Consider the following 17,508-nt stretch of genomic DNA (forward strand, 5'->3'; position numbering starts at 1 on the left):
CAGATCCCCCCTTGCCTGTCACCAGCTCTGTCTCCATGGAGGGACAGCCAGTTTCCCCTTCCCTCTTCCTCCACCCAGGGAGCAAAGGGAAGGGTGCTGAATCATGTAGGGTCTGGCTTGCCATGCGAACCCACCGTGCAGTATTTATGAGGTATGACTTGAATAATTAATAGTTTCTCACAACTTAAAAAATGTCTTTTTAACATCCTCTCCCCACCCCCAGAATAACCCCACCCCCCACCCCCACCCAGCCAGCAGCAAACCGGGAAGGCAGCAGGGATTATTATTACTGCGTCCCTTTCTAAACGCCCACCGCGGGCTGCCTGATGCCCTCCCCGCCAGCTCTATTACCCTTGATTCCTTCACACATCGGCCGCCACCGCCACCCACATTCCCAGGTGTCTTAGAGGTCCCTGGCCTTGACAGGATCTCCCGGGCCAGCCCGGCCTCGCAGTCAAAAGGGCAAAAGGGTGCACGCACACACACCACACACCACACACACACTCTCTCTCTCACAACTCACCTTCCCTTCTCCTTTGGGAGGTCAGCCAGCCCAGGTCAGAAAGTCCTCCCTTTAGAGACCTTGAGACAAAGACACTACACACACACACACACACATATGCACACTCTCACAACTCACTTTCCCTTCTTCTTTGGGAGGTCAGCCAGCCCAGGTCAGAAAGTCGTCCCTTTAGAGGCCTTGAGACAAAGACACTATTTGGAAAGGTGACCATTTGTAAGGAGTTACAGAACAAGAGAACTGTCGGCGCTTTGCCATAACAGTTTCTTTTTCTTGCCCAGCCCTGATCCTGTGAGTAGAGAGGTTCAGGGGCAGCTCCACAGTCACACTGCGCGATCTAGCCAAGCTGAGGCTGCTCCTCCGCAGCCCACCCAGCACGGTCTGGGCTCCTGCAGAGCAGGCGCAGAGCCAGATGACAAGCCGCCCCTCGGCCTGGCCGGTGCTCCGGGGACACCAAGGGCCGCAGAGACCCAGCGCCAGCGGCTGGCCCGGCCACCGGGAGGCACCACGCCTCTGAGAACCCCCCAGGCCCGGAACGCGCCTGCGCCGGGCGCCTGGGTCAGCGTGTACCTGCCCGTGTGCCGGTCACGCGTGTCCGCGCCGTGCGCGTACCTATGCGTCTGTCCCCGCCGCGCGTGTGCCTATGCGTATGCCCGCCGTGCGCGTACCCGTGCGTGTGTGCCCGCTGTGCGCGTACCCAGGCCTGTGTGCCCCTCTGTGCGCGTACCCGTGTGTGTGCTCGCCGCGCCTGTGCCACCGCGCCTGTGCTCGTGTATGGAAGGCGCGGGCGCGGCCTCGCGGGGCGTCTTTTCTCCACGGAGCCTCGGTGGATCGAGGCCGCCGCCCGAGTAGCCTAGAGGGCTCCAGTCAAGGAGCAGCGTTCTTCAGGCGGGGGGCTGGGGAGGGGGCAATCTTCATTTAAATGCTGATCCAGGCTTCTCGCCTGGGACTGAGGAAAGTTTTTCCATTAAAATGCTAATGAAAGAACCAACTGCAACTCCAAATCCCAGGGAACGGGTTTCCCCCCCTCCCGCTCCAGCCCCTACTCCTCATTCTCCTCTTTCTAGCCAGGAGCCTGAACCAAAAAAAAGAAAAGAAACCAAACTCGTTGCCTTTCAGTCGATTCTGACTCATAGTGACCCTGTAGGACAGAGTAGAACTGCTCCATAGGGTTCCCAAGGAGCAGCTGCCATCAGGGCTCAGGAGCCTGGACAGACCTTTGGAATATATCACCCTTCTTTGCTATGTCCCTGGGTTTCCCTGGGGCCCTCACACCCCACTGATGTGTCCACTGGGAGCTCTGGGCGGCTCTCCAGAAAGGCCTGTGCAAGGGACAAGTCGCTTTCCTGAAAGAGTCAAGAAACTACAGCTCTAGGCTCAGACCTCCCTTGTGTTCTTAAAGCTGTGTGACCTTGGAAAACTTACTTAACATCTCTGAATCGCATCTGTAAAATGGATAATACCTGCCTAATATACTAATAATTTTATATTAATATATAATATTAACATGCTTTATATGCATGATATCAGTGCATGTAGACGCGTAGATGGCTCAGTGATTAAGAGCTTGGCTGCTAACCAAAAGGTCCACTGTTTGAATCTACCAGGTTCTCCTTGGAAACCCTGTGCGGACAGTTCTCTGCTGTCCTATAGGGCTGCTATGACTCAGAATCAGCTTGATGGTACTGGGTTTGGTTTTGGTTTCTGATATGAAGATACAAAGCCTGACACTTAAGAAGCCAGTGATCATATAAGAGTGGTTGTTACTGTTATTAATACAGACATGCCAACTCTCAGGGTCTAGAATGTGGCTTCTTATACAAGCCTAAGAAAACTGCACAGGCTTTCTGGGAGGCCGCCATTACTAGATTCCAGAATGGCTTCAGGAGAGTGGGGTGCTGTCCCCGGCCTGCCCAGAAGTCTTGCCCCTCCAATTGTGCCTCACACCAGACCCTTTCCCACGCAGACGCTGACTCTCTCCGACCTGAAGCCCAGCCGGGGGCCCATGTCTGGGGGCACCCAAGTGACCATTACGGGCACCAATCTCAACGCCGGCAGCAACGTGGTGGTGATGTTTGGGAAGCAGCCCTGCCTCTTCCACAGGTAGCCCCGCGAGAGGGCCTTTTCTGCAGCTCCAGAGAGGGGAGGGTCAGACAGGTAACCATGTCAGGCCACACTTGGGTACCAGAAGTCCCCGAAGATGGGCCTTCACAGCCTAACCCCTTGGAGATACTCCCTTCTCCTCCCTGAGAGAGAAAAGGGGCCTTCTTTTTGGACAGGGCTTTCCATACTTACCTGTGCTGACTTGGCTCAGGATGGAGGCCTGCAGGCACACCTTTCCTGGCTGTGCCCCATAGTGCTATTGGCCTCCATTTACCTTGGTACCCCCCCACTCCTCAGAGCCCCAGGCTTCCACAGAACACTGGAGTGTACCACTGGATCCCCTCATCCTGGTCAGCCCCTCTCTCGCTGCAGAGCCAGCTGGGAGGATCAGGAGCCTGGAGGAGCAGCTACCCCCAGGCAGCAGCAGGGCCTCCAAGGGCTGGCTCCCCAGGTCCCACCACCACCCCCAGGATGGATAGGAGGGGGCAGGAGGGGATGTGTGGACACTCGGAGATGGGGGGGGGAATGTTTCCTCAGCTGAATGAGGTTCTCTAGAGAGAGGTTTTCCCAGAGGGAGCTGTGCTGGGGGCCATGACAGGTCAGCCCTGGCTGGGCCTTGGGTGAGGCGTTCTCAGAGCTTCACACCTGAGGCCACGCTCACCCATTGTCCCTGAGGGGGCACAGGGAGGAGGGGCATGGGGCCCCTGACCCACAACCCTGTCCCTCCTCAAAGCCAGGAGCCCAGCGCCATCTTCCCTCCCTGCAGGCGATCCCCATCCTACATTGTCTGCAACACCACGTCCTCAGAGGAGGTGCTGGAGATGAAGGTGATGGTGCAGGTAGACAGGGCCAGGATCCACCAGGACCTGTTCTTCCAGTACGTGGAGGACCCCACCATCGTGCGGATTGAGCCCGAGTGGAGCATTGTCAGGTAGGAGCAGCCCCCGCATCACCACTTCCGAGGAGATCTGTGGCGCCCAGTCCTGCTTTGGGGGCTGACGATGTGGGATTAGTTCAGAACATTTCCCCAGCCTTAAGTCCTGCCTTCCGGGGCTCTCTCGTTCCTCAAGAGTTCCACAGAGGAAGACCTGGCCCTGGAGGCCAAGCTCTGACCCACAAGAGCCCCCATCCTCCATTCAAGGGTTAGAGGCTGCACTTGGAGGCATATTCCCACCCCACCCCCACCACAGTGACCAGGCATAGGGGACAGTTCTGCTCCCTAAATCTTGCTTCTGGCAAATGTGGGCAATAATTCCCATCTGCCTTCAGGCTGAGGGATGTGGGAGAAGGGGAAAGGTCACGTCCAACTTATCCTGCTCCGGAAAGAAAGCCTGTCCTGGCTGCCCAGGTCCACCCTCTGTGCTTCCGGAACCTCCTTGCATCCCGTTTTCTGGGCTCTGGTGTCTTCCAGTTGCCTGCTTATTTCTGTCCATCCCCCTGCTGCAAACTCAAGTGCAGGTACGGTCCTGCCCCTGCTTCCCTAGTGCCCAGCATGAATGCTGGATAAATGTCCTAGAAGGAGGGGACCAGGTATTTGATGCTGGTACAGGAAGCCCCTTGGACCAGGAGTGCTGGTTCTAGCTCAGCCACTCACAGCTGACTTGGGCAAGTGGCATAATCTTTCTGCGCCTCGACTCCTGTGTCAGGACATCTGCTGATATCTCCTTTAATTTTTATTAATAAACTTACATTTTTAGATTCATTTTGGTTTACAGAAAAATTATGCAGAAAGTACAGAGAGTTCTCATATACCTTTCTCCTCCTCCGCACTCTGTTCCTTGTTATTAACATCTTACATTCGTGTGGTGTGTTCACTACAATTGAGGAGCCAATGTTAATCCATTATGATTAACGGAAATCCACAGGTTACATCAGGGGGCACTCTGTGTTGTACGGTCCTGTGGGATTTGACAAATGCATCATGTCATGTGTCCACCATGACAGTGTCATACAGAAGAGTTTTACTGCCCTGTGCTCCACCTATTCATCCCTCTCCCATCTGAATCCCTGGCACCGTTGGTCTTTTCACTGACTCTACAGCTTGGCTTTTTCTAGAATGTTCTGTAATCGGAATGATACTGTGGGGAGCTTTTTTCCCCTAGGGGTTTCTCAGCCCCCAGATCTCTAGAAACCCTAAGAACCCTGGCTCCTGGCCCTGTGGGATTGTGCAGGGCGGTCTCACCTCAGGATGGAGCTTTGGGCAGACAGCCTGAGTCGGCTTTTCTAGGCCCTGGAGACAGGATTGGGGAAGGCCCTGCAGAGGGTGCACTGGCAGCAGGGCCCGTGGCGACATATCAGAAGCAGCTGGGGGTGGCAGCAAGGGCTTGGGGTCAGCCAGCCCCACCACTCCCCAGCCCAAGAACGATGGAAGTTACTTAACCTCCCTGGGTCCTGCATTTCTCACGTGTCGATTCCCTCACAGGTGGCTGAGAGAAGCGAGTGAGATGGACACACACAGTACAGGGCCTGCCCGTTTCCTCTGACCACTCGGAGTGGCCTGCTCAGTCCTGGGTCCTCCCCACTGCCCTCCCCTACCATATTGGCTTCAGCTGAGGAGTGGCCCAGGTCGGGGGAGGGGGAGCATAAAGAAGTGGTCTCCACAGGCTGAGGCAGGGAAGTCCAGTCCAGAGAAGCACCCTTAAACCAGGGTCAGCAGACCATGGGCCACCCATGGTGGATCCGAGGGTGGAAATGAATGTGGTGTCAAGGATTCTCTAGACCCACCAAGCTTATAACTAAGTTGCTGAGCCCTGTTTCTGGTAGCAGGATTCTCCTCGAGAATGTTCCCTTGATCACAGATAAGGCCTCTCCTGGCTTTCCTTTGCGTTGCCCCCAAGGAAGATGCACCCATGGAGCGTCCCTCCTCCCTGCCCCCAATGCCAGCTTCCCCGTGAAAGCACCACACAGACTGTCTCTTGACCCCTCCCCATCAGAGCCCCTGAGCACTTCACACCTGCCTTCCAAGAGGGGGGCTCCTGAGGACCCAGGCCTCTGTCCTTCCCGGGTCTCAGCCTGCTCCTAGCCCCCAAGGTGGCCATTTGTAGTGTGTCTGTCCTTCATTCTTAGTGAGGGGACTCTGGTCTGGGCGAGGGCTTGGGGGGCGGGCGCCACTCCCCCTGGTGACCATCTGGAGCAAGATTTCCATTAGGCCCAGGCCAGGTGAAAAAAGGCCCCTGAGATTGGCGAGGCCTGGAGGGAAGAGATGGTGGGCACTGTGGAGAAGCACGAGGCCTGGGAAACCCAGAGGGTCATTCTGGAGAAGGGGCCTCCCCCGGGTCCACCTGCAAATGCTCCCACAGCCATCCTGCCTCCCTCTGACTGCAGAGAATGTGTGACCTTTGTATTCCGTCAGCTTATAGTCATGGTCCCCAGGACCCTTGTCCTTATTGTTGTAGTGCAGTCCAGTGGTCATTATCATTGTCATTGTCACTGATGCCATTGCTTATCCTACCCCAGTGAGTCTCATGCCTCCTTTCTCTTCCTGGCCAGTGGGAACACACCCATTGCTGTGTGGGGGACACACCTGGACCTCATACAGAACCCCCAGATCAGGGCCAAGCATGGCGGGAAGGAGCACATCAACGTGAGTCCAGATTGCCCCGGGGGCCTGGGGCTGCCCACTCAGGGTGTGGGCTTCCTAAGGGTTACAGCGGGGCCCCCATGTACTGATGGCCTCGGGTGCACACCCCATGTGCTGGAAGGTGGAGCTGGGAGCAGACGAGGGCATTTTCACACCTCGGAGTATGTGCGTGGAGTCACTTCTGGGGCTCCCCCTCCACCCCTTAACCCCCACTGCTACGCTCTGCCTTGGACAACACCTTAGTCACCTCACACCCCTTTGAGGCGAAACCGGTGGTGGGTGCCACTACCGAGCTGCTTTCTCGAGGGCCCAGGTTGTGTGGTCCCTGGTGTCAACTGCATGTGATGTTGACTGCACCCTGGAGATGGGTTTCCCAGCCAGTGCTGTGGGTGTGCAGACCTGCCGCAGGGCCTCACGGCTGCCCTTTTGGTTCCCTTCCCAGATCTGTGAGGTCCTGAACGCAACCGAGATGACCTGCCAGGCCCCGGCCCTCGCAGTGGGGCCGGACCACCAGTCGGACCTGACCGAGAGACCCGAGGAGTTTGGCTTCATCCTGGACAACGTCCAGTCCCTACTCATCCTCAACAAGACCAACTTCACCTACTATCCCAACCCGGTGTTTGAGGCCTTCGGTCCCTCAGGGATCTTGGAGCTCAAGCCTGGCACACCCATCATCCTGAAGGTAGGGTGGGGCAGGGGAGGGGAGGTAGAGGAGGAGGCTGCTGCAGGGGGAGGGGGACTTCTCAATCACAGGGAAGGGTCCTGGTCACTGGTCCTGCCAGATCTCATGACTGGCATCCCTAGCTGAGATTGTGTGATAGCCAGAACATGACAGACACTGCCTCTGAGTGCAAACTGGGAAGAAAATACCCTACAGGCCATGATCAGGGTAGTCAAGAGACACCCTAGCATCCTTGGTCATCCCCAGAATTCAGGAACTGGGGAGTCACGGGCTCACAGTCTTTCCTCCTATGCAGCCCCATCAAACCCAGCTTAGAGTTCCTTTGGAGTGCAGACAGCAAATTAGTTTTAACTCATGTGCCAGCTAGATCGGCTGATAGTGAGGGACTACAGCTCTGTGTTAAGAAGGATTCTGAGGTTGTATTTGGGACAAGCTGAAAAGAATGCCTTGATCAGTTAGTGACCTCTGACTGGGAGGAACTAACTGGGAAGGGTTGTAGACCTACCGTGGATTTTCAGGACTTATTACTGAAGGCGACCTCTCCACCAGCTCATCCATCAGCAGGGTGGGACCTCCAGGTGGGGGACAGGGCCCCTGGCCAGTGGCTGGGGTCCTGACCCTGGACTGGGCACTGGGGTTTCCTGTCGGCGCAGGGCAGGAATCTGATCCCGCCGGTGGCCGGGGGCAACGTGAAGCTGAACTACACAGTGCTGGTCGGGGAGAAGCCGTGCACTGTGACCGTGTCGGACGTGCAGCTGCTCTGCGAGTCCCCCAACCTCATCGGGCGCCACAAAGTGATGGTGAGGCTGGCGGGTGGGGCCTCAGTGGGTCTGGGATGCAGCGCGCGGTGCCTGCACCCACTGGGCCCCCAGGGCTCTGCAGAGTGGGATTCGGGCTGCCCCACATGTGCCTCCTAGACACTCGCCACCCCTAACTCCTTCTCCCTGCCCCCTTCCGAGCTTCTGTCTTCTGCACGGTCATTCTCTCCACACTGGCTGGCACTATAGTGCAGGACAGCATTCGGTGAAGTGGGAAATCATCGCTTTGGGCAAGAGCGCCCTCACGGCGAGGCTGCTGGTGGCCTGGGAAGGCCCATGCATCAAGCTGTGTGCCTCAGTCACACCCTGACAGTGGGGTTGTGTGTTGGGGGCCAGTCCCTGATGTCCTGGGGCTGGTTTCAGCCCAGTGTGTGCTGATTCCACGTGAGGATGACACAGGGGCTCCTGCCGCAGAGGTGCAGTTCTCCAAATGTGGGGTGCAGAGGCACCATCCCCCCAGCCTCACGCACCCTGTGTCAGTTTTTACAACGAACATCCCTCCAGGTCCCCAGTTGCTCAGTGACTTGGGTCAGACCCCACCCTCTGCCTCCAACCACCCCCCAACCTGTGTGCCCCCAGGCCCGAGTGGGAGGCATGGAGTACTCCCCGGGTATGGTGTACATCGCACCCGACAGCCCGCTCAGCCTGCCCGCCATCGTCAGCATCGCCGTGGCTGGCGGCCTCCTTGTCATATTCATCGTGGCCGTGCTCATCGCCTACAAGCGCAAGTCCCGAGAGAGCGACCTGACACTGAAGCGGCTGCAGATGCAGATGGACAACCTGGAGTCCCGTGTGGCCCTCGAGTGCAAGGAAGGTACGGGTGGCCCGGAGGCCAGAATGCCGTGCTGGAGGCTGGGGTGCGATTGCATGTGTCGGGGGGTGAGTGCATGTGAGAGTGAGCATGTGTGGGTGTGAGAGTCTGTGAGTGTGATGTGATAGAGTAGGTGGGTGTCAGTGTGTGAGTGTGTGTGTGAATGTGAGTGTTAGCGTTTTGGGGAGAATGAGTGTGTGGGTATGGGTGTGGGTGAGAATGCGTGAGGGTGTGGGTATGAGTCAGGCTGTGAGTGTGGTGTGTGTGACTGTCAGTGTGTGTATGAGAGTGTATGAGTGTATGAGAGTATGTATGAGAGTGTGTGAATGTATGTGAGTGTGTGAATGTGTGAATGAGTGTGGACATGAGAGAGAATGTGGGTTGGTATGAATAAGTGTGAGTGAGGGTATGAGTGTGACGTGTGTGTGGGTTTGAGTGTGTATGTATGTATTGTGTATGAGTGATGAGTCTTGTTAGTCTGAGTATGAGAGTGTGTCTGAATGTGAGTGTGAGGGTGTGGGAATGAGTCTCTGAGTGTGGGTGTGAGTGAGAATGTGGGTTACGAGTATGGATAAGTGTGAGTGAATGGTGTGTATAAGTGTGTACGTGAATTCAAGTGTGACTGTGTAGGTTTGAGTGCGGGTTTTGGTGAGTATGAGAGGTGTGAGTGTGGTGTGTGAGTATTGTGCATGAGTATTGTGTGAGAATTATTGAGTGGGTGTAAGGGTGTGAGTTGGTGTGTGTGTGGGTATGAGCATGTATATGTATATCATTGGAGTGTGTGAGTGTGAGTTTGGGTATTGTCTATGAACGAGGTATGAGTATGGGTGTGAGTGTGGGTGTGTGAGTATTGTGGGTGTTGGGAATGTGTGAGAGTGTGTTGAGTGGGTATGAGTGCACGTGTGTGCTGCCCACACAAACCAGAAGGTAGGTAGCGTGGTGGGGTGGGTGTGTGTCTGTGTGTGTGTGTCACCCACACAGCCGGTGGGCGGCATGGGGCAGCGCTGGGCTGTTGGGGTGGGTGTGTGTCTGTGTGTGTGTCTGTGTGTGTGTGTGTCACCCACACAGCAGGTGGATGGCGTGGGGCAGTGCTGGGCTGTTGGGGTGGGTGTGAGCAAGCGTGTGTGTATGTGTGTGTCACCCACACATAGCAGATGGGCAGCGTGGGGCAGTGCTGGACTGTGCATTCCGCACTTGCAGAGGCCCTAACTCTAGGCCAACTTCGAGCCCAGCCCTCATCCCAGACCACGCCCTGCGGCCTTGACCCCGGCAGCCCCAGGTCATGCTCAGGCTCCTCTCCCTGCAGGTGTCCCTCCCTTCCTTTCCCATGGCAGACTGGGATCACTTTATGCCCCCTAGAGCCAGGCCCCAGCCCACCATCCGGACTGAGTGGCCTTGTGCCTGATTTCAGGGGAGACCTGGGGTGGCTTGACATGGCACATTCACACCTCTTCACCCTCATCCTGAGCAGAAAGGCAAGACCGAACGGCTGACCTGAGATTCAGAAGGAAAAATGTTTCCCTGCTTGTATTGAAAAAATTACAAACACAACCGTGAAGTGAAATCGGCTGTCCCTAAATCCACAAAGGGAATGGAGGAGTCAGACTCTTGTACGCCCCAGAACACGGTTCCACGTGTCACCCTGGGACACTCTGGTGCTCTTGCTGCAGATTAACACGTGGAGTCAATCCGCCGTACCTTGGCTCCCGCTCCACCCGGGAAGCCGGGGCTGTTTGAGGGGGAAGCGGATCCATTCGTCCCTCTCTGCCTCCTTCAGCTGTCAACACAGCATCCGCCTTATGGGACTGTTAATTACTGCCTTTTATTATATTTACGCTGCTTAATTTTTTCCTCCGCAATGTCCTCTTCCCTCTAATTAGGTGTAGTGATTAGAATCTCTTTTATGTGTGGCAGGCGCGAGGCTTTGAATGTTGGAGGCGCTTGGTGACTTAACAGAAAGCTGCAGACTGATAAAAAGCCAACTCCCTCCTTCTCCTCCCCACCCGCTGAGCACCAGCTGGAAGGGGCATGAGGGAGTGTGGAGTAGCACCCATCAGAAGGTTCCAGAGAAGGGGGATCAGCAGGCAGGTGGGCGCCTGGCCTGGGTTTCAGCAGACAGCCAGGGTGCTGGCTGAGAAGTTCCCCACACGGCGGGAAGAGGGAGGCTCACCCAGAGCACACACAGATCAGCCGAGGTTGCATGCGGCAGAGCGGGGCCAGGGCAGAGCAGGGCAGGAAGTGGCTTCTTGGAGACTTTGCAGTCAGCCAGGAGGGCACCCCCACACAGCTGAAAAGAGACCCCACTGGGGCCTTCACCAGCCTGACCTTCTGAAATAGTAACACACAGTCGTACACTCACACATGTGCACACACACATACACTCACATACACACACTCACACATTCTTATACACACACTCACACACACATTCATACACTCACACACGTACATATGCACATTGATACACACACATACTCATATATTTACTCACACAATACACCCAGGTACACACTCATACACGTTCATGTACACTCACACGCATACACATTCCTATACACACTCACACACATTTATACTGACACACTCACATATGCACACACACTGGACTGTGCCCAAGACGAGTGTGATAACAGCTTTGTCCTGTGCAACCACCTGGGCCCAACTAGTGTCTCGGGGCTCTGCATCCATCTGGGGACCCGAGCTGACTCCACAGACAGCAGTCCCCACATCCATGAGTGTTCATCAGGACTTTTGGTGACAGTTTGTGCCAGAAAGGCTCACCCACCCCTCTCTGACACACACACATACACACACACGCACGCACTGGTATAAGTTCCACCTGGATGTACCAGGGTTTCTCAATCTTGGGCCTCACGTCACACCATAAGGGCACCCCGTGCCGGGATGGCCAGGGCAGAGGGGAGGGTGTGCAGGGAAAGTAGAGCCATGGGAGAGCTTCTTAGCACCTGTCACGGTTTCGAGAGGCCACTCCCTTTTGTTCCCTCGAACAAGGGCACTGGTGTGCCACAGCTCAGGCCCACCAAGCCTGGCTCAGAACCCCAGGCCCCAGCCTGAACCCAGCACTGTGGGCTGATGTGTATCTGTGGTGGCTCCCAAGGCTCATCGGGAAGGGCGGGCCTGGGGCAACAGTGTTGTGTCCACGTGGTCCTCTCAGCCCACTGGGGCTGGGCTGGATTTCCAAGGGCCCAGAGCCACGGTGGGCCTGGGAATTCCTTCTGAGCCCACAGCCTATTTTCCCCTGAAAATATAACTGGAAGGAAATATTATCTAGTTCATGTCCCCTGGCTGTTCTTCTTTCCAAGCTGTGTTAATCCATCCTGATTGTGTGCAAGTACGCTGTGTGTGCGTGTATGTGTGCACCTGTGTGTGCGCACGTGTGTGTGTATGTATGTGGAGAAGAAGGGGATGGGTGAGCAGTGGTGGGCAGGTGGCATCACCTCTGAGTACCTCCCAGAGGTGTACAGACCCTGGCAGGGGACATGGCCCAGGACAAGTGTGGTAACCGCTTTGCCCTATGCAACCACCCCCGGCTGCCTGCTGGGCTCTCTCTGAGCCCAGCTGGTGTCTGGCGGCTCTGTTGCCATCCGAAGACCCGAGCTGACACCACAGACAGGAGTCCCCTCCTGCTCAGGCCTCTGGGGGCCTCAGTGAGAGTTCTGAGCCCCAAGTAGGAGGAGCTCTGGAACCCCCATGCTCCAGCGCCCTCCCCGCCTTTTCTCCGTGCCAGCATTTGCTGAGCTGCAGACAGACATCCACGAGTTGACCAGCGACCTGGATGGCGCCGGGATCCCCTTCCTGGACTACAGAACCTACACCATGCGGGTGCTGTTCCCAGGGATTGAAGACCACCCAGTTCTCCGGGACCTTGAGGTAAGATGGCGGTGGAATGCATGTTGGTGACCCTCAAGTCCAGCCCCTGCATTCAGAGGGGAACCAAGGGAGGTGCCACCTGCCCGAGGCCCCCCAGCTTGCCGGCACCAGCCTACCCCTCTAGGGGAGATGGGGCCGTGTCTGGGAGTTCCGACTTGAAGCAGGTCCCTGTGTGAGCACAGTGCCCAGAGGGGCAGAGGTGTGAGATGGGTCCCAGGTCTCAGGGCATCATGGAATGGAATGGAAGCCTCTGTTCCCAGAAAAACTCTGCAAGTCCATTGAAACAAGAAATCTGGCAAACACATTTAGGGATCCATGGACTGTTGTTTAAGAAACTATGATACAATGGATTTTACCACTTAGTGCTCAATAAATACATGTGGAAAAGGTAAGTGATGTGCGTGTGGGGCAAAGAGGTGGCAGAGTGAGTGATAAAAGTACACCGTCTTCCTGACCAGCAGGGACCTCGTCTCTTGAACATTGTACCCCACTTACTGTCTAGCTTCATCTCCGGCTTATGCATACATTCATGCTATGCTTTGTTCCAAAAGGGATTTGGAATGGCTAACAAAGAGACATGCCAGAGAAGAATCAAACATCTAAGTGAGAAGGCCACAGCAAAATATCACAAGGTGCAATCGCTGATATTGGTTGGTTTTAATCACTTCGCATGCCTTCATTTATTGAACCCTTCCAAGAACCCTCTGAAGTAGGCACGCCCACTTTACAGGCCACAAAGCTAAGACACAGAGACTGTCAGTCCTTGCCGAGGGACACGCAGCAGTAAGGGGTTGGGCCGGGGCTGAGCCCATCAGTACAGAGCCCCCTCCAGAACACGCACTGGACTTCCAGGCTGCCACACTCAAGCTGCTCCTTAGGGTTCTTACTAGGATGGATCGAAAATCTGTCGCCAAAGCAGCAAAGGAGAAAAAGATTAATAGCGTGATTCACAGTGCCCATGAAATAAAACCAGCCCCACTGGCCAGGAGCCAGGTGGTTTCCAGGCCCTGATCCCGAGGGAATGCCTATGTGGGCTTTCCTGAGGAAGGGCGCACACCATGCACCTGAGGGTGGACACAGCAGGTCCACCGGGAAGACCGTGGCTCACCCGCGTTTCTCTACGCTTAGTTGTTGAGTGGAGCGTGTTTGTGCGTATGTGTGTTTCTGTGAGTGAGGGCACGGGCGTTTCTGTCTGGAGGAGGCCACCTTGGCTTCCCAGCTGACTGATACCACGAGGCACTTTCAGAGGCTGTAGGTGGCGGTCTCCATGTCGTCACCGATACGGCACCCTTTCTCTTGTCCGCATATGTATACACATGTGTCCATGTGCCTGTATATAGATGGTATATAAACATACATATGTATGTGTGTACATATCTATGCATAGCTCGTATATACACGTATGTGTGTGCACGTATCTATACATATGTCACATACACACGTGTGTGCAAGGGTGCACAAGCATCCATACATACATCATGTACACACATCACAGTGTTGACTGTGGCACTTTCATCCATCCATTTCCTGGGTCTCTCCCTCCTGGCTGTTCCCCCTTTCTCATTCCCACTCATTTTTCTTTTATCCTTTCTCTGGCTTCTACTTCAAAGTACCGGGGTGCTTAGGCCACTAAAGAGTGTGCCCGTTCCTGGTTAAAGCGAGACACAGGAGTGTTGGAAAGAGAAGACAATTCTCTGTGTGTGTATGAGACAGAGAGTGTGTGTGGGAGTGTATTACGTGTGTGTGTGTGAGTGTACATGTGTGCAGTATGTGTATAAATGAGTGTATATAGGTGTGTGAGTGTGTTCATGTGGGCACTGTGTGTGTGAGTGTGTGGCACTGTGTATGTGGACTGCGCCGTGGGTCAGGGACCAGGCCTCACTAAGTCACTGTGGACCTCCAGCTGCCTACGGGGGCCCAGCACATAGAATCACGCAGGGACCACCAGACAGTTGAAAAGTGAATCTCCGTGTGTCTGAGTGAGTCAGACTGTTCCCCTGGGAGGTGGACGTGGTAGTCCCAGGAAGGGAAGTTGGTCTGAACATCCCCCTAGACCCTGGGGGCCGGATGGAGAAGAATCACAGCAAGAGTTCACGAAGGGCGAGGATGTGAAGTTATTCTCCCTTTTTCACGAGCTCAAAATTCCAAGTCCAAATAGATTTCCTGTAAGGATTTAACTTTTAAATTGGATTTCCTAAGACCATGTCCAAGGTGGCATTCCTACACGCCAGCCTGAATACCTTGGAGCAGACTGGGGGGCAGCCACCTCCTACCAGATGTCCTCATGGGGGACGTTGCGATGGCCCACACTGTAAGTCATATCACGACCTAGTACATGGTCTTATTCTGCATCTCGTACCTAAAACGTCTGCTGAAACCTGAGTATTCTCTCTTTTCATTCCCTTCATCAACAAGGGAGACATTCTGACCCCAGCCTCCTACTGAGGAAGGAGTTAACTACCAATGTCATCACTTTTCCTGCAAACGGAGCTCACCAGGTGGCTGGTTGTCAGACACAGGCTCTGACTCAAGCAGGCCGTGTGGCAGCTATCTTATTTCCAATAAACTCACAACTGAATTGTTTGCAGACAGAAATCAGCTTTTAACTTTCCTGCATCAGCCTGGGACTGAGATCAAAGAGACAGTGGTTGTTCAGCGGTAGAATTCTCACCTTCCAGGCAGGAGACCCAGGTTCGATTCCCGACCACTGCACCTTATGTGCAGCCACCACCCATCTATCGGTGGAGACTTGTGGGTTGCTATGATGCTGAACAGGTTTCAGCGGCACTTCCGAGCTCAGGTGGGCTAGGAAGAAAGGCCTGGTGATCTATTTCCAAAAAATCAGTCAGTGAAAACCCCCTGGGTTACAATGGTCTGAGCCGCAGCTGACCGTGGGGACAGCACAGGACCAGGCAGCATTTTGTTCGTTGTGCATGGGGTTACCATGGGTCGGTAGCTGACTCGATGGCTGCTAACAACAACAGCGTGAGACCCAGGCTCCTAGGCAAGATCAGGGCTCTTGTTTTTTTCCAGTCCCTCCTTGCCACCAGAAGAGTTTCACCCTGTCGATTTTCTGGGTATGGAAACATTTTGAGGAAGCTGTTGACTAATCTTACGTCATGTTTCCCAACCCTCTGAGCCACTGAGTTGCCTGCCAGCTGGTTGGCATGAGGGGTGAAATGCGTAAAGAAGGAGGGGTCCCGTGGCCTTGGCTGTCCTGGAGAGGAGGCCACCAGGCCCTTTCTTTTGCCACCAGCTGGGCAAAGTCCAGGCATCTGGAGACATGACTGCCAAGCCACTAGTCACCCACCAAACCTTTCAAAATATGGAGCAAACCGTCCATCAGACACTCACGATCTCAACCTATCATTGACTCCTAAACTCTAACCTGTCGGGTTATAATTAAAATTTCCTGTCCAGTTTTATAGGCACAAACTTCAGCTCCATTAGAGAACCATCTGGTGAGCAAAGAGTCTTGTTCTGGTGGAATTTGCTGAAGGGTGGGGTGGCAAGCCATGCAAGAACACCGTTCTAGATTCCCTTAGCAAGAGACTTCACGTTCATCTCCTCCCTTTCATAAAATGGGGAGAGAGTGCCTGCCTTCTGCACCCCAGGGCACGGTGCTGTTGCAGTAGGTGTCTTGGAAACTCTCAGGGGAAGGGGACTATGACAAGCAGTACTGAAGGGGGACAGGCGAGTCACGAACCCACCGCTGTTTACATGTGCACCGTGCACGCCAAGCATTTACATGCATGTTGAAGGTTCACAAACCATTATGATGTAGCACTCATGTTCTCCTTGTACAGATGAAGCAGGAGAGCCCAGAGATGGTAGAATTTTTCCTGCATGTACTAGTTGGTGTAGTCTGATTTGCAAACCTGTGCTGCAAACCAGGACATTATTTGGCTGCAGGTAGCTTTGCTAAAAGCCCCCTTCCTGGGGCCCAGGCCTTGCTGCCGAGAAGGTGGGTGCACTTTGCACCCAGAGAAATCAGAGCCACAGCAGGAAGTCCAGCGTCCATCATCCTGCCAAGGGTGCCATCTGGCCAGGCCTGTTCCTAGACCGCCTCCCCAGATGCCAGCGTGCCAGCTGCATGTGGCCACTTGCCCTTCGGCTGCTAGCTGAGCTACAGAGGCCTGTTAGGGAAGCCACAGAGAAGGCTCAGCTCTGGCTCTCAGGCAGCCCTGGCTGGGACAAGCCCTGGCAAAGGTCGGAGAGGGCAGCCAGGGACTTGGGTTTGGAAGTCCAGCACCATTCTCCCCAGCTGGATGGCCTAGGACCACTGAATTCACCCCTCCGAGAGGTTGTTACGGGGAGTAACACCTTACCCTGGCAAGGTGACTGGGAAACTTCGTTAAAATCATGTGTAAAATGTGCCCGTGCTATGAACTGGGACGTTATTTGGCTGGAGGTAGCTTTGCTAAAAGTCCACTTCCCAGGGTCCAGGCCTTGGGAAGCAATCTGCTGGTAACCTAAAGATTGGAGTTTCGAACCGACCCAGCGGCTCCTCGGGAGAAAGGTCTGGCAATCTACTCCTGTAAAGATTAGATCCTAGGAAACTCTTGGGGGGCAGTTCTGTTCGGTCACACACAGTGTCAAAATCGACTGAGCAACACCCAACAAGCACAATGTGCCCAGCACTGGGCATTGCACATGGCGAGGGCTCAGGAAAGTCCTCCATCCACCCATCTGACTGTTGCCAATGTTGGGGGTTTCCAGCTGGGGGGCTATTGGATACGAACGGTGCTGCTGTGAGCATTCTTGTACGTCTCAGTGACGATGCTTGGCTCCCCCATGTGTGCCATGCCTAGCTCACTGCTGGCTCGGGTGTGCAGGGTGGACCGTAGCCCTGCATGCTTGCAGGTATCTCCAGATACACAGGGTTTCCTTCCTTTCCCCGGGATTGAGCAGGGCCTTACAAAGGGTCCTTATGAATGTCAGATGTTAGAGTTAGGGAACTCTTTAGAGATGGTCAGCCTTCCTCTTCCCCTTTTTTCAAGGGAATAAACTTTGCTCCCCCTCCCCGAGAAGTGAAGGGACTTGCCCAAGGTGGCACAGCATGGCGGTGTCACAGCCCATGTGGGACCTGAGAGTCCTGATGCT

The 17,508-nt window shown here is 54.9% G+C and overlaps 1 protein-coding gene across 5 annotated transcripts in view; it reads left to right on the top strand.

The window, feature by feature from the left end:
• The window catches only part of PLXNA4 (plexin A4), a 516,957-nt gene that overhangs the window by 449,186 nt on the left and 50,263 nt on the right, over nt 1-17,508 (top strand). For all 5 annotated transcript variants that reach the window (XM_064289709.1, XM_064289711.1, XM_064289708.1 and 2 more), the window contains 7 exons: nt 2,487-2,623; nt 3,390-3,554; nt 6,113-6,206; nt 6,646-6,885; nt 7,539-7,685; nt 8,283-8,517; nt 12,263-12,405. In XM_064289709.1, the coding sequence (XP_064145779.1) occupies nt 2,487-2,623; nt 3,390-3,554; nt 6,113-6,206; nt 6,646-6,885; nt 7,539-7,685; nt 8,283-8,517; nt 12,263-12,405 (1,161 nt within the window). The remainder of the gene's footprint in view (nt 1-2,486; nt 2,624-3,389; nt 3,555-6,112; nt 6,207-6,645; nt 6,886-7,538; nt 7,686-8,282; nt 8,518-12,262; nt 12,406-17,508) is intronic.

The sequence above is a fragment of the Loxodonta africana genome, chromosome 8, assembly GCF_030014295.1.
Source record: "Loxodonta africana isolate mLoxAfr1 chromosome 8, mLoxAfr1.hap2, whole genome shotgun sequence".
Lineage (NCBI taxonomy): Eukaryota > Metazoa > Chordata > Mammalia > Proboscidea > Elephantidae > Loxodonta > Loxodonta africana.